The 27,703-nt window shown below is 38.6% G+C and overlaps 2 protein-coding genes and 1 pseudogene across 2 annotated transcripts; all 3 read right to left on the bottom strand.

Annotated features, from left to right (window-relative positions):
* Window positions 1-500: 500 nt before the first annotated feature.
* Window positions 501-1,439, bottom strand: LOC133064502 (olfactory receptor 5W2-like). The gene has a single exon (XM_061154749.1). It carries the CDS (start codon window positions 1,437-1,439, stop codon window positions 501-503), a length of 939 nt encoding a protein of 312 aa, XP_061010732.1.
* A 3,343-nt stretch (window positions 1,440-4,782) lies between these two features.
* On the bottom strand, window positions 4,783-5,751 carry LOC133064451 (olfactory receptor-like protein OLF2; annotated as a pseudogene).
* A 9,152-nt stretch (window positions 5,752-14,903) lies between these two features.
* On the bottom strand, window positions 14,904-18,604 carry LOC133055662 (olfactory receptor 5W2-like). Its single transcript, XM_061140796.1, has 2 exons — window positions 18,592-18,604; window positions 14,904-15,835 (listed from the first exon to the last, which is right to left on the bottom strand). Exons 1-2 carry the CDS (start codon window positions 18,602-18,604, stop codon window positions 14,904-14,906), a joined length of 945 nt encoding a protein of 314 aa, XP_060996779.1.
* Between the last annotated feature and the right edge of the window lie 9,099 nt (window positions 18,605-27,703).

Raw genomic sequence — 27,703 nt, 5'->3', positions numbered from 1 at the left:
ATTTTTTATGAATTTATTTATATATGAAAGTATTTATTCACTACCTCTACAATTTTACATACTATGATGACAGAGTTATAGGGTGATACAAGTACATAAAACATGTACAAAAAAACTATTTGACCTACTAATATTCCCTTATTGCTTAGCAACTTTATTAAACCTGTTGTTTAAAAAATGTACTGGAATCATAGGATGGTAATTTGAATTGACATAGGTGGAGGGATTGCTCGGTGAGTGCTATCTCACAGGAGGCTTACCCAAGGAAAGAGGTATAAAAAGACCCTCTCTGAAAAACAGCAAAGTGACCATATTGCTCCCCTTTCTTAGTCTGAAGACATTAAGATAACTGATGACTACTTTCAACACTCAATTTAGGCACAGAGGTAAGTAATGGGAATATCCAGAAGACTGTAATGATGAGACCACAAGCATCTAGCAGTACCTGAGCTTCCGCTCTCAGAATCTTTACATATGTAGTTTCGGTTGAAAACACTGTATCACTCAGAACACAGTTTAGTACTGATTACTTTTTCTATGGCAACTTTCACATCCTTATTTCTTAAACTGTAAATCAGTGGGTTTAGCATGGGGATGACAACTGTGTAGAAGACAGAGGCTATTTTGTCTGTGTCCATGGAGTAACTCGAGCTGGGTCTGAAATACATGAACAGGAGTGTGCCATGAAATACAGCCACAGCAGTTAAATGGGAGGCACAGGTAGAGAAAGCTTTGCGTCGCCCCTCGGCTGAATTCATCCTAAGGATGGTTGCTATGATGTAGGTGTAGGAGAGGAGGACAGTGATAATGCTGGTCCCCACAACACAGCTACTGGATATGAACAGCATTATCTCATTGATGGATGTATCTGAGGACGAGAGGGCTAGCAAGGCTGGGAAGTCACAGAAAAAGTGATCGATGACATTAGAACTGCAAAATGATAATCGAAATGTACAACAGGTGTGGATTGCTGAATCTACCAAACCTTCCACATAGACAACAGATATTAGCTGGGTACAGAGTTTTCTGGACATGGAACCTGTATAAAGAAGTGGATTACAAATGGCTACATAACAGTCATAAGCCATGACAGCCAACAGGAGACATTCCACATCTCCAAAAATCCCCCAGAAATACATCTGCATGGCACACAAGTCAAATGGAATCCTTTTATGCTCAGAGAGGAAATCAGCCAGCATCTTGGGAGAGACAGCAGAGGAGTAGCAGACATCACAGAAGGACAGATTGCTCAGGAAATGATACATGGGTGTGTGCAGTCTGGGGTCCACCTTGATCAGCAGGATCATCCCCACATTGGCAACCACAGTCACACCATAAACCAGCAGGAAGAGCAGGAAGAGGCCCTGCTGCACGTGCCTGTTGTCTGAAAGTCCTCGGAATGTGAAGTCAGGAGCCACACTGCAGCTCTCAGCAGTCATCACTCAGGTATGTCGGGAAATTCCTGGCTGTGAAAGAGGAAATGGAAATGGAGGGTAAATATATCAATTTACCAGTTTTATAGATAAACTCCTGGTCCTTTTGCAGATTTCAGTAATCAAGAAAAGAGACAGACCTTCCTAGGACTGCATGAGGCCAACAGACTGAGAAATATTCTCCAGTTTTATATAAATGAAAAAATAATGTTGACAACAATACATTTGCAAAGCACTGTACCCTTGCAGTGCCCTTGCAACCGAACTAAATCAGACTGTTTCCAATCCAACTTGTGTAGTATTTATGACCATGTTTGTGGCTTTCCTGATGGCTGATATGTAAAGAATTTGCCTGCAATGCAGGTGACCTGGGTTTGATCCCTGGGTCAGGAAGATATCCTGGAGAAGGGAATGGCTATCCACTCCAGTATTCTTGCCTGGAGAATTTCATGAACAGAGGATCCTGGTGGGCTCTACAGTCCATGGGGTCGCAGAGTCAGGCACGACAGGGTGACTAACACTTTGCTGCTTCTGTCTAACACTAACAAAATGATGTGCTCTAAGCGAAGCAAGGGTCTAACAATTAGGTGGTTCACATAACTTGTCTTCTGACAAGATTGCTGGGTGTTTTGGTTTGTTTTGTTTTTCAATGATGTAGAAATGTTGTTCAGAGAAGGCACTGGCACCCCACTCCAGTCCTCTCACCTGGAAAATCCCATGGACAGAGGAGCCTGGTAGTCTGCAGTCCATGGGGTCGCTAGGAGTCCAACGAGACTTCACTTTCACTTATCACTTTCATGCATTGGAGAAGAAAATGGCAACCCACTCCAGTGTTCTTGCCTGGAGAATCCCAGGGACGGGGGAGCCTGGTGGGCTGCCGTCTCTGGGGTCGCACAGAGTTGGACACGACTGAAGCGACTTAGCGGCAGCAGAAATGTTATGTCCTGTGTTAGAGAAGAGTAGTAAGTAAGAAGCACAGGTGATGAATATATTGCTTTATTATTCCCCCTTTGGAGAGGGCAGGACTATAGCCAGTTTCTGAATGTAAGACGTCTTCACTTCCCCATTAACCTCTCAAGTCCCTCCAACCTCAGCATAGGAGGGATAGATGGTTCATGATTCAGGACCTGCTGGGACAGAGAGGGTGGTGATTTTTGGAAAAGAGGGTGCAAGGGTCTCTGTGAACTAAATGCTGAAATGCTGACCATTCTTCTGTTTGGAAGTTGCAGTTATACCAGGGAGATGATGAAGAGCATTTGAGGTCCAGTTGCAGAGATGCTGGTAGCAAGTGTCATAGAGGCGAGAAAGAAGGCTTGTTTGCTGCATGAGTCCTTTCTGCCCTAACCTACCCTCTTCCACACTTTGTATTCTGCCATAACGGTTTTGTAAGACACATAACATAAATACTGTCATGGTCAGGATTCTGTAACCTCAGAGACATTCACATCTGAGCTGTGGCCCCACTCCAATTCCCTAAAAATTTTAATATTGTTTGATTATTTTACTTGAGCCACATTTCTCTTCAGTATCACTGAGTTCTGCCTTTCTTTGGTTTAAGAATTATTTGTCTTTGGAAGGACAATGGAATTTATGTCCCACTGTTATATTTTACCCAAACCAATTATGTGGTATATAATGTCATCAGTTAGTCAGTTCAGTCACTCAGTTGGGTCTGACTCTTTGTGACCCCACGGACTGCAGCACACCAGGCCTCCCTGTCCATCACCAACTCCCAGAGCTTGCTCAAACTCATGTCCACTGAGTCGGAGATGTCATCCAGCCATCTCATCCTCTGTCATTCCCTTCTCCTACACTTGTCCTCTTATGTTCTAGGAGAATTTAAAAAATAGGAGTTGAATGTAGATGAGGGATCGAGAAGAGCATTGGAACAGTGGTCTAGTAATCACTGTGCAGGTTTCCAACCCTAGGACTTAACTCGTATATCTGCTTAGAAAGACATAATTAAGCAAAAATACTTTCCTTTAAAGCTTAAAGCATTTATAGAAATATAATATACATGTTATATATAATGCATAATATAACAGGTAAATTTTTAAAATAGTAAAAACATCTGACCATTTCCATAATGCATGTTTGCTCCTTTTTTATTCCTTATTTATATATATTTAAAATAAACAAGTTGTACAACTAGCTAAAATAAAAATGTGTGTACTATTTCATATGTTCCTTTGTTTATATAAAATACCTTCTTTCAAAAAAGCATTAAAAAATAAGGAAATCTCAAATATAAATCAAAGAAACAGCAAAGATACCAGTACCTCTCCCAGAACTCCTGACTTGTCCATTGCATGCAGTTCTGTCTGCAGGAGGGTTCCTCATTGCCTCCTGCCTGACCCAGATTATATAATCATCTCTGAGTCTGGTCCCTGGGTGGTGAACCCTTAGTCTCTCAGGAATAAGTAACAGATATGATGTAATTTATCATCTGATATTTCATACAAGTGAGCTGATTGCACATGGAACATAGACCTTTAGAGTAGTATGTCTTTGGTCCCCCTCTACCTTAATGCCCCATATTGTACTTATTCAGAAACAGTGAATGCCTCTGATCTGCAAGCACTCCTAATTTCCAGTTCATCAATCCTTACACAGCCACTTAGTTTTCATTCACTACATTAGACAACAAATGCATACCCATTCACCATCACACACTTACACAGACCACACAACCACCAACACTCTCCATTAAACACATTCATGAAACAAAGATTTTGCAGAAACATCAAAAATCTCAACATATGTACATTCCGTAGGGATAACTAGATGCTTCCTACACTATTTCACTTTTAGTTTTTAAATAAAAATGTTAGGATTATGTGTGTGTACAGGGAAGCCTGACGTGCTTAAATGCATGGGGTCACAAAGAGTTGGACACAGTGATTGATTAACAGCAAGGCTTTTTATATTATGTCATAATTACAGTCTGTTAGAAATAGTTTTAATAATTATTTAATTGACAGTGGTCACTTCCATTATATGGCAAGATTCATTAGTATAAAAGCAGATGGAGTCACCATGAAAGAAAGCCCACATAGAGTGCAACAGCAACTTAGAAAACACTAATTTTCAGAAAATTAAAAAAAAAAAATTAACACATATAAGTACTGAAGAAACACAAATTTGACAAATGAAGAGTCTGAGAATGTTCCACAAATAAGGAGTATTAAACAGAAGTTTAAGATATAAAATGAAACTTGTGGCATTTAGGAAATCATACATATTGCTAGGATTGGAAGATAGGATAAATACAAATGGAATCACACAACATTAGCCAAACCAATTTTGATTTTCATAAATTATTGTGTATACAAGCAAATTTTCAATGGAATCATTTTTTATTTTTACGTTTCATCAGAGCCTCTTTCACATCTTTGATCCATAGGCTGTAAATCAGAGGATTTAACATGGGAATCACAAGGGTATAAAGCAAGGAGGTCATTTTGTCTTCGTCTTGAGAGTAGGAAGTACTTGACCTGAAATACATGAAGAGCAGGGTTCCCTGGAAAATTGCCACAGCAGTTAGGTGGGAGGTGCAGGTGGAAAAGCCTTGAACCTCCCTTCAGCAGAGTGGATCTTTATCACTGCTAGGATGATGTAACAGTAAGACACGAAGAGATCTGAACGGGTAATTGGTTCAACGAAGCCCAAAATAAGAAATATGACTAACTCACTGACCTGTGTATCTGAGCAAGATAGCAAGAGGAGAGGAGGAACGTCACAGAAGAAATGGTTAATTTCATTTGACCCACAGAAGCATAAGTGGAAGGTTAATATTCTATTTATCAAAGCATCTATAATTTCCACCATATAAACTCCAGCCATCAGCAGTGAGCACACCTTGCCAGACATCCTGACTATAAAGCAAGGGGTTGCTAATAGCCATGTACCGATCATAGGCCATGACTGCCAACAGTAGCCACTCAGAACCTGCCAAGGTACAGAAGATCAGGAATTGCAGAGCACAGCCATAGAAGGAGATTGATTTGTTCTTGATGAGGAAGCCTGCCAGCATCCTGGGTCCAATGGCTGTGGAAAAGCAGAGGTCACTGAAGGAGAGGTGGCTGAGGAAAAAGTACATGGGTGTGTGCAGCTGGGGTTCTGTTCTAACTAAAACAGTCACACTGATATTTGCAACAAGAATAATGAGATAAACAACCAGAAACGTGGTAAATAGAGTCACTTTGATTACAGGGCTACTACTAATTCCCAAGAGAAGGAGTGCAATTTTCCCCATCCATTCTTCTTTATTCTTCTTGTAAAAATGCTCCAGAAATGACTGAGACAATGACAGATCCATGTTTTCACTCCTTTTGAGACAAAGTATTATCTGTAAACCAGATATAATTCATTTCAGTACATTTTATTATGAGAACATAGCCCATACAAATTTCCTCACTGTCTGATTTTAAAAGGTTAGGTGTGGGATAGGAGTTTTGAGAAAGTCTGACTCTAAATTTGGATGTCATCTATGATGTATGTGACTAGTTGGAACCTTCACTGCTTTATCTCAACAATCAGTTCTTTACTGAAAGCTCATTGCATGTCAAACATAATATGAAAGTAACACTTGAAGACAAGGTTGGAGTATTCAACCTTATATTTTAAAGATACCTATCCAACTAAGAATACAAGTGATTACACTTCTTGAGTACTTATATATCAAAATGTGTTTATTTGTTCGTTTGCTTGTTCAATAGCTAAGACGTGTCTGGCACTTTCAACTCAATGTTGAAGCCTACCAGGCTCCTCTGTCCATAGGATTTACCAGGCAAGGACACTGGAGCGGGTTGCCATTTCCTTCTCCAGGGCATCTCCCCAAATCCGGGATTGAACCCCCATCTCCTGAACTGCAGGAGGCTTCCTTACCCCTGAGGCACCTGGGGAGCCCAGTTCCCTTATTATTGTGTATTAAATAATGGCAGAGTTAACTTATCTCTGATTTTGAAAGAATGAGCAATATGGTATAATATTGAGCATTAGATATATTTTAGTAAAATTTTCTCCAGAAATATTTTGCTGCTTTGCCACATTATTATTACTTATGTGCAGGAGCAGTCTGGTGCCAAAGGACATGTCTCTTGACCAGATAAAGAAAAATTCTAGAAACAAGCAGAAGCAAGACACTTTAGCTAATGCATTTTCATCCCTTTAGATTTTAACCTGGCTTGTTCATTCAAAATAGATGGGACAAAAGTAACAAACATATTTGATATGAAGTGAATTCGCTCAGTTGTGTCCAATGCTTTGTGACCCCATGGACTATAGCCTACCAGGCTTTTCAGCCTATGGAATTTTTCAGGCAAGAGTACTGGAGTGGGTTGCCATTTCCTTCTCCAAGGGGTCTTCCTGACCCAGGGATTGAACCCAGGTCTCTCACAATGCAGGCAGACGCTTTACCATCTGAGCCACTTCTGAGCTAAGCTTCTGTTTGTGTGTATGTTTATATGTATGTGCATGTGTGTACTTGTGTATCTCTGCTTTTTAATATGCAGTCTAGGTTGGTCATAAGTTTCCTTCCAAGGAGTAAGCATCTTTCAAATGGCTGCAGTCACCATCTGCAGTGATTTTGGAGCTCCCACACCCCAAAAATTCTGCCACTGTTTCCACTGGTTCCCCATCTATTTTCCATGAAGTGAAGGGACTGGATGGGCCATGATCTTAATTTTCTTGTTGAGCTTTAAGCCAACGTTTTCACTGTCCTATTTCACTTTCATCAAGATGCTCTTTAGCTCTTCTTCACTTTCTGCCATAAGGGTGGTGTTATCTGCATATCTGAGGTTATTCATATTGATAAATACTGATATGATAAATATTGGTAAATGGCTCATAGCACATTTCTAAAGAGAGAGATATCCAGGGAGGTGAAAAGTTTCAGCTTCTGTCTTTAACACAGAACTTTGTGCTTATTGAATTGTTGAACATTCATATCACTATTTTTTTTACAAATATAGTTATACAGCCAATGACCCATATGTATCTCTCTATTTTCGACACTGGACATATGCTCAAATCTACCATTTGATTGTTATATCATATTTGTACTTAAGTATTTCAGTGGCAGAGCTTCTCTGATGTCTCAGAAGATAAAGAATCACCTGCAATGCAGGAGACATGGGTTTGATCCCTGGGTCTGAAAGATCTCCTGGAGGAGGAATTGGCATGTCACTCCAGTATTCTGGCCTAGAGAATTCCATGGATAGAGAGGCCTGGCGGGATCCATGGGGCCGCAAAGAGGCAAACACGACTGAGCAACTAGGCGCACACACACATTTCAGGGGCAGGGATGACGGGATCAAGAGACAGGAACATGATTGCAGTAGTAGTCCACTGACGGGGTTCCCAGGGGCACAGTGGTGAGGAATATGCCTGTCAGTGCAGGGGACACAAGAGACACAGGTTCAGCCCCTCCGTGGGGAAGATCCCCTGGAGGAGGAAATGGCAAACCGCTCCAGTATTCTCACCAGGAGAGGTCCATGAGCAGACGAGCCTGGCAGGATATAGTTCATGGTGCCACAAGAGTCGGAAACAACTGAGTGACTGAGTACACAAACACACATCAGCCTTCTACACACTGTCATTGATAACACTGCAGTTGTGTGATGACATCTTTTAATCAGTCATTGGTGGATATATGAGCCGGAGGTGAGGTAAGAAGGGGAGTATAGTGATGAGGACTGAAGCAGACAGGGTAAAACACACCAAAGTCTTTAGTGCAGACTTCTTATTTTGCAAAATCTCAAGATAGAGGAGTTATTATGCATTCCTGTGTATTTTTTTATTTTAGTTATTGATTCCTAAAGTAATTTTCCCATAATTCATTATTCAACCATGCAAATTCTCAGAAAGGCAGAATCAATCAGTAGATTCCATTCTTGGCCTTCCATTTAATGGGCTTAATTTTTTTATTTTTTATTTTTTTTATTAGTTGGAGTTTAATTACTTCACAACATTTCAGTGGGTTTTGTCATACATTGATATGAATCAGCCATGGATTTACACGTATTCCCCATCCCGATCCCCGCTCCCACCTCCCTCTCCACCCGATTCCTCTGGGTCTTCCCAGTGCACCAGGCCGGAGCACTTGTCTCATGCATCCCACCTGGGCTGGTGATCTGTTTCACCATAGATAGTATACATGCTGTTCTTTTGAAATATCCCACCCTCACATTCTCCCACAGAGTTCAAAACTCTGTTCTGTATTTCTGTGTCTCTTTTTCTGTTTTGCATATAGGGTTATCATTACCATCTTTCTAAATTCCATATATATGTGTTAGTATGCTGTAATGTTCTATATCTTTCTGGCTTACTTCACTCTGTATAAGGGGCTCCAGCTTCATCCATCTCATTAGGACTGGTTCAAATGAATTCTTTTTCATGGCTGAGTAATATTCCATGGTGTATATGTACCACAGCTTCCTTATCCATTCATCTGCTGATGGGCATCTAGGTTGCTTCCATGTCCTGGCTATTATAAACAGTGCTGCGATGAACATTGGGGTGCACGTGTTTCTTTCAGATCTGGTTTCCTCAGTGTGTATGCCCAGAAGTGGGATTGCTGGGTCATATGGCAGTTCTATTTCCAGTTTTTAAAGAAATCTCCACACTGTTTTCCATAGCGGTTGTACTAGTTTGCATTCCCACCAACAGTGTAAGAGGGTTCCCTTTTCTCCACACCCTCTCCAGCATTTATTGCTTGTAGACTTTTGGATAGCAGCCATCCTGACTGGCGTGTAATGGTACCTCATTGTGGTTTTGATTTGCATTTCTCTGATAATGAGTGATGTTGAGCATCTTTTCATGTGTTTGTTAGCCATCTGTATGTCTTCTTTGGAGAAATGTCTGTTTAGTTCTTTGGCCCATTTTTTGATTGGGTCATTTATTTTTCTGGAATTGAGCTGCAGGAGTTGCTTGTATATTTTTGAGAGTAATCCTTTGTCTGTTTCTTCATTTGCTATTATTTTCTCCCAGTCTGAGGGCTGTCTTTTCACCTTACTTATAGTTTCCTTTGTTGTGCAAAAGCTTTTAAGTTTCATTAGGTCCCATTTGTTTAGTTTTGCTTTTATTTCCAATATTCTGGGAGGTGGGTCATAGAGGATCTTGCTGTGATTTATGTCAGAGAGTGTTTTGCCTATGTTCTCCTCTAGGAGTTTTATAGTTTCTGGTCTTACATTTAGATTGTTAATCCATTTTGAGTTTATTTTTGTGTATGGTGTTAGAAAGTGTTCTAGTTTCATTCTTTTACGAGTGGTTGACCAGTTTTCCCAGCACCACTTGTTAAAGAGGTTGTCTGTTTTCCATTGTATATCCTTGCCTCCTTTGTCGAAGATAAGGTGTCCATAGGTTCGTGGATTTATCTCTGGGCTTTCTATTCTGTTCCATTGATCTATATTTCTGTCTTTGTGCCAGTACCATACTGTCTTGATGACTGTGGCTTTGAAGTAGAGTCTGAAGTCAGGCAGCTTGATTCCTCCAGTTCCATTCTTCTTTCTCAAGATTGCTTTGGCTATTCAAGGTATTTTGTATTTCCATACAAATTGTGAAATTCTTTGGTCTAGTTCTATGAAAAATACCGTTGGTAGCTTGATAGGAATTGCATTGAATCTATAGATTGCTTTGGGTAGAAAAGCCATTTTGACAATATTGATTCTTCCAATCCATGAACACTGTATGTTTCTCCATCTGTTTGTGTCCTCTTTGATTTCTTTCATCAGTGTTTTATAGTTTTCTATGTATAGGTCTTTTGTTTCTTTAGGTAGATATACTCCTAAGTATTTTATTCTTTTCGTTGCAATGGAGAATGGTATTGTTTCCTTAATTTCTCTTTCTGTTGTTTCATTGTTAGTATATAGGAATGTAAGGGATTTCTGTGTGTTAATTTTATATCCTGCAACTTTACTATATTCATTGATTAGCTCTAGTAATTTTCTGGTAGAGTATTTAGGGTCTTCTATGTAGAGGATCATGTCATCTGCAAACAGTGAGAGTTTCACTTCTTCTTTTCCTATCTGGATTCCTTTTACTTCTTTTTCTGCTCTGATTGCTGTGGCCAAAACTTCCAACACTATGTTGAATAGTAGTGGTGAGAGTGGGCACCCTTGTCTTGTTCCTGATTTCAGGGGAAATGCTTTCAATTTTTCACCATTGAGGGTGATGCTTGCTATGGGTTTGTCATATATAGCTTTTATTATGTCGAGGTATGTTCCTTCTATTCCTGCTTTTTGGAGAGTTTTAATCATAAGTGAGTGTTGAATTTTGTCAAAGGCTTTCTCTGCATCTATTGAGATAATCATATGGTTTTTATCTTTCAATTTGTTAATGTGGTGTATTACATTGATTGATTTGCGGATATGGAGGCTAAATAACACGCTTCTGAATAACCAACAAATCATAGAAGAAATCAAAAAAGGAATCAAAATATGTATAGAAATGAATGAAAATGAAAACACAACAACCCAAAACCTATGGGACACTGTAAAAGCAGTGCTAAGGGGAAGGTTCATAGCATTACAGGCTTACATCAAGAAACAAGAAAAAAAACCAAATAAATAACCTAACTCTACACCTAAAGCAATTAGAGAAGGAAGAAATGAAGAACCCCAGGGTTAGCAGAAGGAAAGAAATCTTAAAAATCAGGGCAGAAATAAATGCAAAAGAAACTAAAGAGACCATAGCAAAAATCAACAAAGCAAAAAGCTGGTTTTTTGAAAAAATAAACAAAATTGACAAACCATTAGCAAGACTCATTAAGAAACAAAGAGAGAAGAACCAAATTAACAAAATTAGAAATGAAAATGGAGAGATCACAACAGACAACACTGAAATACAAAGGATCATAAGAGACTACTACCAGCAGCTCTATGCCAATAAAATGGACAACTTGGATGAAATGGACAAATTCTTAGAAAAGTATAACTTTCCAAAACTGAACCAGGAAGAAATAGAAGATCTTAACAGACCCATCACAAGCAAGGAAATCGAAACTGTAATCAAAAATCTTCCAGCAAACAAAAGCCCAGGACCAGATGGCTTCACAGCTGAATTCTACCAAAAATTTAGAGAAGAGCTAACACCTATCTTACTCAAACTCTTCTAGAAAATTGCAGATGAAGGTAAGCTTCCAAACTCATTCTATGAGGCCAACATCACCCTAATTCCAAAACCAGACAAAGATGCCACAAAAAAAGAAAACTACAGGCCAATATCACTGATGAACATAGATGCAAAAATCCTTAACAAAATTCTAGCAAACAGAATCCAACAACATATTAAAAAAATCATACACCATGACCAAGTGGGCTTTATCCCAGGAATTTTTTTTCTTTTTTATACCACAAAGTATATCTAATAAAATGGGCCCATTTTAGATGAAATTAGTCTTTAGATACTATAATAAATTTACATCATATAGGTGAAAGTTGGTTTTTCACAGCAATCTATTGACATTCTATTTTGCTTGGAATTTAACATACTTCAATGTTTTTCTGTCATATTTTTGCTCATAAGCAGCAATTCCAAAAGAGTTTGCACAAATCAATGAAATACATTAGAGATAGATTTGAAACTTTTATCTGAAACAAGAATTTTCTGTAGGTTTTTCTTCACTGTGTGATCTTTGCCTAAAATGCCATAATGTAGAACAAAGGCCTCCCTGAGTATCAGAGGCATTTTTTAGACTTTACTTATAACTAGAATATTTTCACATTATAGGGCAGTTTGAAAACCTAAGACATCAGTGGCTTTTAGATTTATAATTTTAATAGATAATTAAGAATGTCTTTCAGTCTTGTAAGGTTGTTCAAATATATGACCACATCCACACTTTCTCAACAAAAAGATTTAGCTCTAGCCTTCAAGAAACAAAAACAAAAAGGTCAACACTCAGAAAACTAAGATCATAGCATCTGGTCCCATCACTTCATGGCAAATAGATGGGGAAACAGTGGAAACAGTGGCTGACTATATTTTTGGGGGCTCTAAAATCACTGCAGATGGTGATTGCAGCCATGAATTTAAAAGACACTTACTCTTTGGAAGGAAAGTTATGACCAACCTAGACAGCATATTAAAAAGTAGAGACATTACTTTACCAGTAAAGGTCTGTCTAGTCAAGGCTATGGTTTTTCCAGTGGTCATATATGGATGTGAGAGTTGGACTATAAAGAAAGCTGAGTGCCAAAGAATTGATGCTTTTGAACTGTGCTGTTGGAGAAGACTCTTGAGAGTCCCTTGGACTGCAAGGAGATCCAACCAGTCCATCCTAAAGGAGAGCAGTCCTGGGTGTTCATTGGAAGGACTGATGCTGAAGCTGAAACTCCTATACTTTGGCCACCTGATGTGAAGAGCTGACTCATTTGAAAAGACCCTGATGCTGGGAAACATTGAAGGCAGGAGGAGAAGGGGATGACAGAGGATGAGATGGTTGGATGGCATCACCGACTTGATGGACATGGGTTTGGGTGGACTCCGGGAGTTTGTGATGGACAGGGAGGCCTGGCGTGCTGCGGTTCATTTGGTCGCAGAGAGTCGGACATGACTGAGCGACTGAACCGAACTGAAATATATATATATAAAAAAACTAAACCGATGGCATCTAGCCCCATTACTGCAAGGTGAATAGAAGGGGAAAATGTGGAAGCAGTGACAGATTTCCTCTTCTTGGGCTCCAAATCACTGTGGATGGTGACTGCAGCCATGATAGCCAAAGACAATTGCATCTTGGCAGGAAAGCATTGACAAACCTAGACAGGGCATTGAAAAACAGAAATATTACTCTGCCAACAAAGGTCCATATGGTCAAGGATATGATCTTCCCAGTGGTCACATATGGTTGTGGGAGCTGGACTGTAAAGAAGGCAGAGTGACAAAGAATTGAAGCCCTGGAACTGTGGTGCTGGAGAAGATTCCTGAAGGTCCCTTGGACAGCAAGGATACCAAGCCTGTCAATCTTAAGTGAGATCAACCCTGAATATTCACTATAGAAGGACTGATGCTGAAGCGGAAGCTCCAATATTTTGGCCATCTGATGCGAACAGATGACTCATTGGAAAAGCCCCTGATGTTGGAGAAAATTGAGAGCAGAAGGAAAAGAGGGCATCAGAGGATGAGATGGCTGGATAGCATCACTGATGCCATGAATGTGAACTTGTGCAAACTCTGGGAGATGGTGAGGGACAGGGAGGCCTGGTGTGCTACAGACCATGGGGCTGCAAAGAGTCGGACACGACTGAGTGACTGAACAACAACAATAATGACAGCATGATGATGCACGATACTAATGTCCTGTCCTTTGGTCTTTATAACGATACTAATGTCCTGTCCGTTGATCCTTATAGCCTTCTTTCCTTCCTTTTATCCAAGCTTTATTCAGTTAAAATTGACAAATAGTATGTATAAGGTATTGAAAATGAAGCTCTGATATATTGTGAAATGGTCACCACAGTATGGTTAGTAAATGATTCATTAATTTATACAATTAACATTTTGAGTGTGTGCATAATGAGGACCATTAAGGTCTACTCTCCTGGCAAATTTCAAGTTTATAACACAGAATTAGTACCTAGAGTTGTCATATACATTGGATCTCCAGAACTTATTCACTGAATAATAGTAAGTTTGGTCATTACTACTGATTTTGCCCACCTTTGAGACCCTGGAAAAAGCGACCAATCTACTCTCTAATTCTATGAGTTTGAACTTTTAAGATTCAACATATATGTGAAACTCTAAAAGTATTTACCTTTATCTGTCTGCCTATTTTAGTCAGCATAATGCATTTATGGTTCTTCCATATGTAGGAAACAAAGCTTCTTGAATTCTAAAAGACACAGTCTTGTCCCTCTCAAGACCCATCTAATTTCAGATCCTCTGCCCACTATCATTTTATCTCTCAAATAGAATAATTATTAGATCTAAGACTGAATATATTGATCAAAAGATACACTAGTTTTAGATTTCATCTTGGATTTAAAATCCTCATTTTTTTCTTTCATAATGATTTTGAAATTTCTTATAAGTTATATAGCTATTTAATCAATTAATTATTTTTATTAACATTAGCTTATATTCATTAGTATAGAAAGTATAGTGTATGCCATAGAACATAAAGAGACTCAAAGATTTCTCAGGAAATACAATAATTCTTAAGGTAGCTGAAATATTATTCAAACAAAAGAATAAGTCAGCAAAATTTGACAAAAGTAGAAAATTCTGGAAAATTTTCATCAAAGGGAAAGTGCCATATGCAAATTCTTGATACATGAAGTATGCAATATTTCAAAACTAAAATATTTCTAAAACTTAGACTTAATAACAACAAATTCTCATCTGAACTATTTAAAACAACTTTGTTTCTCTTGCATCACGCAGTATAAGTTTATAAAAACAAAAACCACAATATGTGTGTACTTGTGACTATAAGAGTGTGTGAAATATAAACCTTTAAAATCATATTTAAAGTTTCAGTTTTTCCAGGGCCTGTTTCACATCCTTGTTCCTTAGGCTGTAAATCAGAGGGTTTAACATGGGAATCACGAGGGTGTAAAACAAAGAGGACATTTTGTCTTCATCTAGAGAGTAGGATGAACTCGGCCTGAAATACATGAAAAATACAGTTCCCTGGAAAATTGCCACAGCAGATAGGTGGGAGGCGCAGGTGGAGAAAGCTTTGAACCTCCCTTCAGCAGAGTGGATCTTCAAGACTGATAGGATGATATAACAATAAGAGACAAGGACTCCTGAAATGGAGGTCAGTTCAACACAGCCAAAAAAAATGAATAATGCCAATTCATTGACCCTTGTATCAGAGCAGGAAAGGGAGAGAAGTGGAGGTAAGTCACAAAAAAAGTGGTTAATCACATTTGACCCACAGAAACATAAGCGGAATGCTAATGCCGTGTGTATCAAAGTATCTGTCATTCCCAGCAAGTAAACCCCCGCCATGAGCAGGGAGCACAGCCTGCTGGACATGCTGACCGCATAGAGCAAGGGGCTGCTGATGGCCTTGTACCGGTCATAGGCCATCACTGCCAGCAGGAGACACTCACAATCTATAAAGCTAGAGAAGACTAAAAATTGCAGAGCACAACCATAGAAGGAGATTGATCTCTTTTTGGCTAAAAGGTCCAACAGCATCTTGGGGCCAATAGCTGTGGAATAGCAGAGGTCACAGAAGGAGAGGTGGCTGAGGAAAAAGTACATGGGTGTGTGAAGCTGGGGATCCATCCTAATTAAAACAATCATTCCGAGATTTGCCAAAAGGTTAATGAGATAGATAATAAAAACCATGATAAATAAGATCATCTTAACTTCAGGCTTATCTGTAATTCCCCACAATATGAACTCAGTTAAGGATGAGCAGTTTCCTCTTTTCATTCTCCTGTCTTCTTGTCTAAACTTTTGAGGAAATGAACAAGAAAATGATACACGTAAGGGAACCACTTCGGGGCATTCACAAAATATCTGCAGGGAAGAACACAATTTATTTTTGCAATGGTCTTTTTAAAATATGTTCAGCCTGGTGTTTCTAACATCAGTGTTTTTTGCACACTATTTTGAAGATGTGATGAGATATCAATGCATGCAAATATCCTTCTTGATACAAGGAAGGTAGCGCTCAGAGAAACTGAAGAGCTCATGACAGCAACCAGTCAATCCTAAAGGAAACCGGCCCTGCTTATTCATTGGAAGGGCCGACTGATGCTGAAGCTGAAGCTCCAATACTTTGGCCACCTGTTGTGAAGAACCAACTCCTTAGAAAAGATCCTATTGCTGGGAAAGATGGAAGGCAAAAGAAGAGGCAGCAGAAGATGCGATGGTTAGATCGCATCACCAACTCAGCTGACATAGATTTGAACAAACTCTGAGAGACAGTGAACGACAAGGAAGCCTAGAGTGCTGCAGTCCATGGGGTCACAAAGAGTCAGATGTGACTTAGTGACGGCACAACAACAACATAGACAGTAACATAGCTCAGAAATTACGTCTGGATTTACACAGAAGTTTCTCAACTGCCTAGCTCGGATATTTTCATTATAATCAGATTGATAGCAATACCTCTTTAGAGAATGCCCGTTGATCAAGTCATTTTCTGAGTGTGTGCCCGCATGCGTTCCCTGACGCTAAACTCTGTTTGACTCGTTGCGTCCTCATGGACTGCAGCCCTCCAGGCTCCCTGTCCACGGGATTTTCCAGGCAAGATTCTCATCCCATGGAGAAGGAAGTCTGGTGAGCTGCAGTTCGTGAGGTCGCAACGAGTGAGACAGGACTTAGCGACAGAGCATACACTCAGAAAATGACTAAGTCAGTGGGCATTCTTTAAGGAGGGATTGCTATCTACCTGATAATATTAAAAAATATCCGAGATAGATAGCTGAGAAACTTCTATTTCTAGATGTTGTTCCTAACTTAACTACTGCCATAAGCTCTTTAATTTCTCTGAGCACTGTATTCTTTGTATTGAGAAGGATATTTAGATGAATTGACATCTCATTGCATTGCCAAGGCAGTGTGGAAAAAAACACTGATGCTAGAGACAGCAGGCTGAAAGCATATGTATAACCATTTACTATGCTGGAAAAGTTCCTTGGATACAAACATTTATTTTCATCATCATATTGCACATAAAACATAATTTAAAATATTAATTATTAGTTTTACAATCTATTAGTACACCATACACTGATAACAATGAAAATAATTGTTAGTGATCCTAGTCTTTAGTATTTAGTGAGACATGAAATAAGTAACATTGAATCCTTTCTCTAAAAATCCATCAATGCTTTGCCACAGAACTTAATATCTATTTATAGAGTTTCTGCTGCCAAAGGAGGAGTCTCTTGAACAAAGAAAAATGCTAAAATGAAGTGAAAACCACAGAATCTAACACCTACTATTGCATCTCTTTGGATTTTAATGGACTTTTGTATTATAAGAGTGGAAATAGGTTTAGGGACAATAAATGCCTCTGCGATACATAGGTTTCTCTGTCTAGTATGTATGCATTATGTGTCTGTCATACATTTGCATGCAGATTACATGTCTCTGATGTATATGAGAACAGTGCGTGCGTAAGGAATTCTTTCTTTTGACCTTAGTATCTATGGGGCTTCACATGAAGAAGAATGTGCACATTTTAATTTTTAAATTCACTTGTACATTATATTTTAAATAAAAGTGAACAAACCCACCAAGCCCCCTTTAAATTCACCTATATGCTACTCTGATTATAAAAGGAGTAATATCTTTCCTTTAAACCAGAATCAAAATAAATTAATTTAATAGTTATATTATGGATATTAACAAGCACAGAATCTGCCAGCTCTGAGAAGAAAATATTGTTCCTGAACATTAAATTACAGAATGTATTCAACTGAGTAAACAGGTATAAAACGTTTTATTTATAAATTGATTTTCCCCCAAATGGGAATGTTTTTGTCCTATGTTCTTTAAATCAGGGCCTCAAAACTTACCTGAGATGAGCTGATTTTAGGTAGCTGAGCAGTAAGCAGATAGCATTTTATTTTACCAGGTACTTTGGGACTTAAATCCCTGGGCCACTGCCTCTGGGTATTGGTGTTGCACAAACATGTCATTAATTATGTTTCTGCTTCTGCATATTGGCTCATGAATTCAGGGACAAACTTAACACAGGATGACCTTGTATACATCAACATTGTTACTAAATTAATCTAGCAAAAGGGGGGGCTTCCCTCATAGCTCAGTTTGGTAAAGAATCTGCCTGCAATGCAGGAGACCTGGGTTTGATTCCTGGGTTGGGAAGATCCCTGGAGAAGGAAATGGCAACCCACTCTAGTACTCTTGTCTGGAAAATCCCGTGGACAGAGGAGCCTGGCAAGCTACAGTCCAAGGGGTCCCAGGGGTTGTAAACGACTTAGTGAATAAACCACCACCACCAAGGATAAAGCAGTGTGAGCTAATATAAAGAGAAATGTTTCCATAATATATGAAGAAAATATTTAAAATATTTAGAAACCTTGTATATATGACAAAGAACTTGTATCCAAAATATATGAACTTTAATCAATAGTAAAAAAATAAAAAACAAACAAAAAAAGTGAACAAAAAAAAAAAAACTTGAACAAATACTCAACAAGATAACAAATATGCAAGAGGTTAATGCTTAAGAATTTCATTCTTATGTGAATCAGTAGGTATTAAGACAATGGCAATAAAGCCACAATAAGATAAGATGACCTAAATGTTAATGGACTGAAATTAAATACTGATCATAACTAATTTTCTGTTTCATCTGAATTCTCATTTGTGGAATACACAGAATTTCTTATCAGTTTGGGTGTTTTCTCAGTTCTTTTCAATTTTTTTGTTTGTTTGTTTTTCTACTTTTTTCCTTATAAATCTGAGAAATGATTTATGCTAAAATTCATAAATGTAGTACATATATAATTTTGTAAAAGTGATTCTTAATGTCAATTTTTAAAAATGCCTTTGTATATGTCATTGTCATTCTTGCCTATGAGGAGCTCAACACTAAAATGCCACCTGTAACCTGTGGAGATATCATTGAGGCAAATCTCAAACCACAATATTATTGCTAATAATTTTCCACTAAAATTAAGAAGGGCTCCCAGGTGGCTCAGTGGTAAAGAATCCAACTACCAATGCAGGAGACTCAGGAGACATATGTTCGATCCCTGGGTCAGGAAGACCCCCAGAGGAGGAAATGGCACCCCACTCCAGTATTCTTGCCTGGAAAACTCCATGGACAGAGGAGCCTGGCAGGCTACAATCCAGGGGTTGCAAAGAGTTGGACATGACTGAGCATGCACACACACACATACACACACACAGAATCAAGAAACTATGTTTCAAAAGTGTTTTTCTATCATTATTTACTTCTCTGTTACACATATAGTGTATGTGCAGTTGCTCTCAATCCCCTAATTCTACTCCTATCCAAATTAATTTTTCCCTCAGGTACATCCCTGTCTTCAGGGCTGCAAAAATCCCTTGGGTTATATTTAGTTCAGCCAGAAGCAAGTGTTAATTTTTTAACAGGCCTGCTCCTCAAAAACACGTGGACTAACATCCTTTCTATCTTCCCCCACATAACAATTTAAACCCAAGTTTGGGTAGCTACATTATTAATTGCAAGGTGGGTAACCTAAAATACCTCCCAATGGGATTGGTGCTTCCTTAAAAATGGAGATTTTAAGTAATCAAAAAGCTTCTTAAGGAGAAAATGTATGCTTCAGATACAAATGAGGGGGAAAAAACATCATTATTTGGGTTTTTCCTGGTTCCTCTGCTGACATGAAAACAATTTTATGTCAGCAAACACTACCCAAAGATGACCTTTTTCAGAATATAATGGTCAGTTCCTCCAACCTTGAGCAGAATGACAGAGAGCTCACTGCACGGTCCAGTACAAAGTCCAGGAGCGCTCCCCGCTGCTGAGAGAGTGACCGGGAGGGTCAGGGGGTGGACGAATGCAGTGCTGTCCTACAAGCAAGGCAGCGCTTTCAGTGATACGGAGATTGAGGATGTCCTGAGATGCTCTGGTGATTATGCTCCACCTCAGTTTCATTGTTGTAGCCGCGAGTTCTGGGAAACAAACTCACTCAGAAAGACAATGCAGATTGTGGAGGGCAGTTTATTACACCGGCCGGCCCAAGGCAGAGTCTGCTCCTAGCCAAGGACCCTGACCAGCACTTGTGAAAATCTTTTCTACCCCATGTGTACGTGTCCGAACCCACCAGCCCAAATTCCTTGAGACTTACAAAAACTAAGGAAGGGTAAATACATTCACCATAACCCCATCATTCATGTGCCATGTGTTCAGACAGTTAAACAATTAGCCAATAATCAATAAGCCTGAGGTTACACTCCAATAGGTACAGAAAAGTTTATGGCCTGTCTGGAGGAAGTGGTGATTAGTGTATGTGTTCTCCTAGGCAAGGAGTAATCTGGATACGATCTTCAAGGTTCACCTGTCCGGGGTGGGGGTGCGGGGGTCTTATCCTTCTGTTGTCGTTTCCATAGACATTAAACTCAGAGTTTAGAGTCCATTGGAGAGGTGGCCGAGCATGATCAGCATGGACAGCCCTAAGATGTAGTCCAGGCCCTATGAATTCCTTCTTCATCATAAATCTATATGAACAATCATTTTATATAAGAAAATTTTAGACTTAAAACTAAATATAGATATTTTTTACAATCTCATAGAGAAAAAAAATAAAGAGGATGGTTTTAAAGTATAATATACATACAGAAAAAATTTCCATCTAAAAATGTAGACTGCAAAAAATCTTTCAAAAATAGAAAGATTCTTGCACCCAGAACCAAATAAAAAAAAAAATTACTAGAGTCTCAGAAACTGTCCCTACATCCATCAGAAATTGATTTTCCATATGATATGTGAGTTTGTTTATTTTTAAGGTACATAGTAGTGAGATCATACAGATTTTACACTTTTATGTCTGACATTTTTCACTGAAGATTGTGTTTGTGAAGTTTTCCCATGCTCTTGTATGAAGTTATTCTTTCTCATTGCTGTGTACTTTTCCAGCATACAAACTTATCATAAACTCATTTGTCTAATCTAAAACAGGAGTCAGTAAACTTGACCTGTTAAGTTTTATTGGAGCTGTGACACACCATTTATTCACGTATTATGGATGGCTGCATTTGTGATAGAGGACAAAACAGTTTAGATATACCAAGATTTTATGGTCTACAAACCCTAAAATATACAGTATTAAGTACTTTCAGAAAAGTATGTCAAGTCTTGATCTAATGTGTTAAAAGAAATGAGTTGCTTTTGGTGTTACACTACTGTAATTAATACAATGGTGAACATGTCTATATATGCCTTTTGGGTGCATATTCACTCTTACTCTTGGACATACTTCTAGGAATATTTTTGGTCGTAGGACATTTACGTGTCCAGCTATAGGAGACTCAGACATAGAATTTTACCAAGTGCAGTGTCAAATCTCAATCTACTGTCAAGGCATAAAAACTGGTTGTTTCACATCCTCAACAGTAGTAGACACTTGTTTACTATTTGGTATGTAAACAAGTACTTTTGCCATTTGGTAAATGTCAACACAACTCAACATTTGTTCACGTCCGTTTACTTCAGCACTAATAAAGTTGGATATCTATCCACTTCTATAAGTGAAAGTTTGCAGTCTCGAGCCATGAGCTACTCCAGGATTTGTGACCTCCAGAGGAGAGGGTTTTGATCTGGAGTCAGAGAGGAGGCTTGCTCACTTGAAGTTTTTGTGTCATAAAGTTTTATTAATGTATAAAGGGATGGAGGAAGCTCTGACATAGACTTCAGAAGGGGCAGAAAGAGTGCCCCACTTGCTAGCTTTTAGCAAGGAGTTATATATCGGTTAAAGAATCACCTGAAAACTGAGAGAGTTGCATCGGCCCGCTCTCCCACAAGGGGCATTTTGAGACAGCACAGAATGCAAGGTGAGACATCCCCAACCGTAAAACAATTGACATGAACCCTAAAGAAAGGCAGATTTCCAAACAAATACATAGCTTCATTAACATAGCTTAAGAGAACATTTCCATGAGTAAGACATACAGATTTGTTGAGCCATTATCAGTTCAAGGTTTGAGAAAAGTTAAGCCCAGGCTGAACCAGGGGTCTTTCTGACAACACAGAATTTAAAACAAACCTTCTTTTAATTTTATATAGAGAAGGAACAAACAAAACAAACAAACAAACAAAAAGCATCTGCCACTTGCAGTTTATTTCCTCTGCTTGGGGATCCTTAGCCTTCCTGCCTGTTACCCTCTCATAAGGAATCCATGAGATGTTGAACTTGGATAACAGGGCATGTAAAACAGCTGTTTTAAAAAGTTTTTTGCCTACTAAAACTCACAGTGGCTTCATGGCTTCATGTAACTGACAATTCAGGTTGAGTGAGTGAGTGAAACTCACTCAGTCGTGTCCAACTCTTTGCAACCCCATGTACCATACAGTCCATGGAATTCTCCAGGCAGAATACTGGAGTGGGTAGCCATTCCCTTCTCCAGGGAATCTTCTCAACCCAGGGATCAAACCCACGTCTCCTGCATTGCAAGCAGGTTCTTTACCAACTGAGACACAAGGGAAGCCCTAGAATACTGGAGTGGGTAGCCTATCTCTTCTCCAGGTGATCTTCCCGACCCAGGAATCGAACTGGGGCCTCCTGCACTGCAAGCAGATTCTTTACCAACTGAGATACCCGGCCTATATGTTCAGATCAATTCTTTGACGGGAATGTGAAGTGACTCTTTTTTCTTTTTTTTTCATATTCTTTCCATTGATATAGATGGATTTACGCTACAGTAAAGCCATAGTTTATAGAGGCAGATCATATCGCCTGAAAAGAGCCTTAGAGGTAATATAGCTTAAATCCCTCTTCTACACAGGGTGATCTGAGGGATAGACAGCAAGAATGAGGTATTTAGAGTGGTGTTCCTGCCTGGTTCATAGCATGATTCTAACTAAAGAGAAAGACATCCAGGGTGGTTAAAAATTTCTGCCTCTAGCTTTAACCCAGATCCTCCTACTTACTGGTGTGTTGAACGTTACTGCTTTCCTACTTGTAACGAGTATACCTGTACAGCCAGTAACAAGTATGAGTCTGTCTGTCCTCTGCAATAGACATTTACCAAATCTAACATTTCTTTGCCATGTTTCAGTTCAGTCCAGTCTCTCAGTCGTTTCTGACTCTTTGTGACCTCATGGACTGCAGCACGTCAGGCTTCCCTGTCCATCCTCAACTCCCAGAGTTTGCTCAAACTCATGCCATTGAGTCGGTGATTGCCATGTTTATGCTAAAGAATTTCAGTGGCAAGGAAGAAGAAAGAGGTCAAGATACAGGAATTTGACTGTAATATTAAAATATTACATATGTCATTGATAAATTGCATTTGCACAATATTTTCCATGAGTCATTGGTGCATGTATAAGGATAATGTGATGTGAAGACATTAAAATAGTAAAGAATGAAGAATACTGAAATTTACAGGCTAGAATAAAGTTTTTGATAAATTGTTCCCATTTTTTTCACAGATTACTGTCAAGAAAGAAGAAACATTTTGCCCAAATTCCTATCTGAGTTAGAAATTATCTAAAAAAAGAAAATTTCCATAATTTCTAATTAATTTCTTCAATTTGAGGAGAGCAAGCCTACAATTAACTGAATCAATCAGTTCTATTTTAGGAATTCCATTTAATGGGCTTAAAATTTTCTTCTATTTACGTATTCCTCACTAGATACAATGAAATGGGCTAGTATTCATGTTGAATTAGTCTTTAGATGCTGACATAAAACTGATCATATATATGAAGATGGATTAATTAGATCCATGTTTATTGATCTCTGAATTAATGGTAGTCCACTGACACCCTATTTTAACTATATTTCTGACTATATTTGCTGCCATTTTGCTGCTCATAAGCAGCAAGTCAAAAGAAGTCTGAGTGAATTGATAAAGTATGCCAGGAGCACACATATTTAAGTCTTTCATGTTATGCAAGAATTATCCTAATTTTTTCACTACGATAATTTTTCTTAACATGGCATAGTGCTTTATAAATACCACCCTGAACAAAAGAGGAATTATAGAGGCTTTATTTTTCCATTCTGATATATTGTCACATAAGAACATTTTACAATGGCAGCAAGAAAATTGAAGACCATCAGAGGCTTTTAATTTTATAATTGCAATGGATAATATGTCTCTTTCAGTACATTATGGTATTTTAAATACATGGTCACATCCTAGCTTTCTTAACAAACTAATTTAGTGCTTTAGCCTTCAGGAAACCAGATCAAAAGCAGATGAAATAGTCAACTAGCAAGAACTTAGAGCTTATTCTTTCTAGTGAAATTAATAGGCATGTCTTATCACTCATGGGAAATAGATGGGGAAACAGTGGAAACAGTGTCAGATTTTATTTTGGGGGGCTCCAAAATCACTGCAGATGGTGAATGCAACCATGAAATTAAAAGATGTTTACTCCTTGGAAGTAAAGTTATGACCAACCTAGATAGCATATTTAAAAGCAGAGACATTTCTTTGCCAACAAAGGTCCATCTAGGCAAGGCTATTGTTTTTCCAGTGGTCATGTATGGATGTGAGAGTTGGACTGTGAGGAAAGCTGAGCACCAAAAAATTGATGCTTTTGAACTGTGGCATTGGAGAAGACTCTTGAGAGTCTCTTGGACTGCAAGGAGTTCCAACCAGTCTAAAGGAAATCAGTCCTGAATATTCATTGGAAGGACTGATGTTGAAACTGAAACTCCAATACTTTGGCCAACTCATGTGAAGAGTTGACTCATTGGAAAAGACCCTGATGCTGGGAGGGATTGGGGGCAGGAGGAGAAGGGGGTGACAGAGGATGAGATGGCTGGATTGCATCACTGACTTGATGGACGTGAGTTTGAGTAAACTCAGGGAGCTGGTGATGGACAGGGAGGCCTGGCATGCTGCGATTCATGGGGTTGCAAAGAGTTGGACACGACTGAGTGACTGAACTGAACTGAACTTATAGTATATTATCTTAATGTCCAAAGCCATTTTGTGGACCTTCCAAACAAACATGTATATATGTGTTCAATATGTTAAATATATTCTGATATACATTTGTAAGCTACTTATCAAACCCTCATTTAATTTTGCACTACTGACATATAATTAGCAGTGAAAAAGTGTTGTCTTCTAATGAAATCTATGACACATTCATTACAAGGATGAAATAAACGAAAAGAGTCATGCCATCATGTACGTAAAGGGTGTGGAGTGATGAAAGCTCTCACCTGATGCTGGGGTGTGAATTGTACAGTGTATTAGCTCACAGCCTGCCTTCATCAAGAAAATCTTACCCTTAGCCACGCAACAGAAGAAATGTGTGCACATGTGTGCCAAGGGACGCATCTGAGAATGCTCATTTTGAGTCATTCATAATGTCAAATCTTTATCAAACTAATTTCACACAGAGGAAAACCAAAGAGTTATAAAATGAATAAAATGCAATTATGTACATGTATTAAGCATATTTTTAAGCAAACCAAATCATAATCATACTGTACATATCCTTTGTGTTAAGCTAAAAAGCCGTATTTAGAACACCATTTATCATATGTATATACATAATTTCCTCTATTTCTTAAATTTTATTTAATGAGCAAATTCTATCATGGAAAAAAGCATAATACTCTTTCTTGTTTTTGGCTATGCTTCTATTTTTCCTGAAACTAATTCAGAAAAATGAATTACCTTTTGTTATAAAAAAGTAGTAATCAAGCAACAAAAATATGATTCAAAACTGGTGATGCCACTGAATTGCTTTGAAAAATAAATCAACATCTTTATAAAAGGACATACTTAAAGCCAAGTTTAATTTTCCAACCTCTAAAACAATAACAAAAAATAACTTTCATTTGTGGTTAAGAGGCACTGGGTCACAACAAGCCAGTCTAGTTTCAAGCACTAGAAACTTTTGAGAAATTATAGAATGTATTTTAAAGGTATCATATAACTGTGGGAGAAAAAAGAATAGATGACAATGTCAAATTCAAGGCTCATTCAGTCATACAATATTCATACTTTTTCAAGCCACAAATTTGTTGCAAAATCATGCTGTTGCATATCTTAGTATGTGCACATGCTTACTGATTAAGTCAAAGGGTGAGCATAGTTGTGATATTGGTTGATTGGATATTCCTCTCCACACATACACAGCGCATAGGAAAATGTCTCAGATTTTTTAATACTGTATCATTGTTCAGATTACAATTTACTTTTCTTTTTTTTAACAAATGAAGCTGTTTTCTGTATATTGAAAGAAAAATTTTCTTCTGTGAATTGTTAAGTCATCTGTTTTACCCATTTTTATATTTATACTTTGGACTTTTCCTCTGTATTAAAGAAGGAGCCAAGATCCCTTTATTTCAAATCAGTTGTAACAATTTTTTCTGTTATATTAATTATATTTTATTCTTATGGGGCTTGCCACTTTTTAGCATCTAGAATCATTTATTTTTACACATTTGTGTGTGTGTGTGTGTGTGTCCCGCATTTTAAATTTTAATGAGTTAAACTTTCCTTACTCCAAAATTATAAAACCTCTTTTTATAATTTCTTAGAATACTTTCATCATTTTGCTCTAAAATATACAAAATTGTGTATCATTTGGAGTTTATTCTGCTGTGGGATAGTTATCAAGAATACATACACTGTTTTTTTTCCAAGTCTGCCCAACTTGTCCGAATGACAGTTATTTTAAATGTCCACGCTTTACCAATTTGGTAGGCTATTTTCAGTCAATGACAGATTTTCGTGTGTATTTGAGCCTTTTCTGGAGTTTCTGTTCTATCCCGGCAGCAGGTCTTTATTTATGCATGATGCTGCGCTGCGCTGCGCTCAGTCGTTCCGCTGGGTCAGACTCTGCGACCCCGGGGACGACGGCCCTCGAGGCTCCGCTGGCCTCTGCTGCCCTGGGAGGCCGACTCGTCACCACTGAGCCCCTGCTGATCCACGGGCCTTGTGACTCCTTCCCAGCAGCAGCTGTGTCTTGGGGGAGCCCCCGCAGGATTCAGCCTGGCTGGCCTCACTCCCTTCCTGTCCTTTATCTCATCTGGTCCCCGTGAGAAGCCTGTCCCGCCCCCCACTACTCAGAATCTGTGCCACAAGGCTCCTGATACTTTTTAATTAACCTTCCAGATCACTCCCACTGTCACATTACTATGTGTTCCCTCTCTTGTAAATATTTTCTCTTCATAATCATAAACCTCAAGAAATCACTATTTACTAAATAATAGGAAACAACATCCAATTTTTGGGGTCATGAGAAACTGGCTCTAAGCCAAGATATTTAAATAATCTTAATGTTGGAGAAATTTCTCCACTGTTGAAATGTGTAACTCACAAACTTTTTGCTTAGCATCTTTCCCATGATCTCAGCTGGACTTATTCCAGATTCTCATTTTATTGTAACTAGAGGCTGAAAGTATTCACATCTTGAAGATGTAAAATAAGATTGGGAAAAATTGGTGGTAGGCTGCAAAAGAGAGGAAAAGTATTCTCCTGCTATGATTAACCTTTCTCCTACTACGATTAACAGTTAAGGTAAGAATTGAATCTGTGTCTATTTGATCAAACCAAATAGTATTATGTGTGTGTGTGTGTGTTCAGTCCTATCCAACTCTGGAGCCCATGAGGCTCCTCTGTCCATGGAATTCTCCAGGCAAGGATTCTGGAGT

This window comes from Dama dama, chromosome 1 (genome assembly GCF_033118175.1).
Source record: "Dama dama isolate Ldn47 chromosome 1, ASM3311817v1, whole genome shotgun sequence".
NCBI lineage: Eukaryota > Metazoa > Chordata > Mammalia > Artiodactyla > Cervidae > Dama > Dama dama.
The sequence above is the reverse complement of the archived record's forward strand: the minus strand, read 5'-3'. Positions and strand labels throughout refer to the sequence as shown.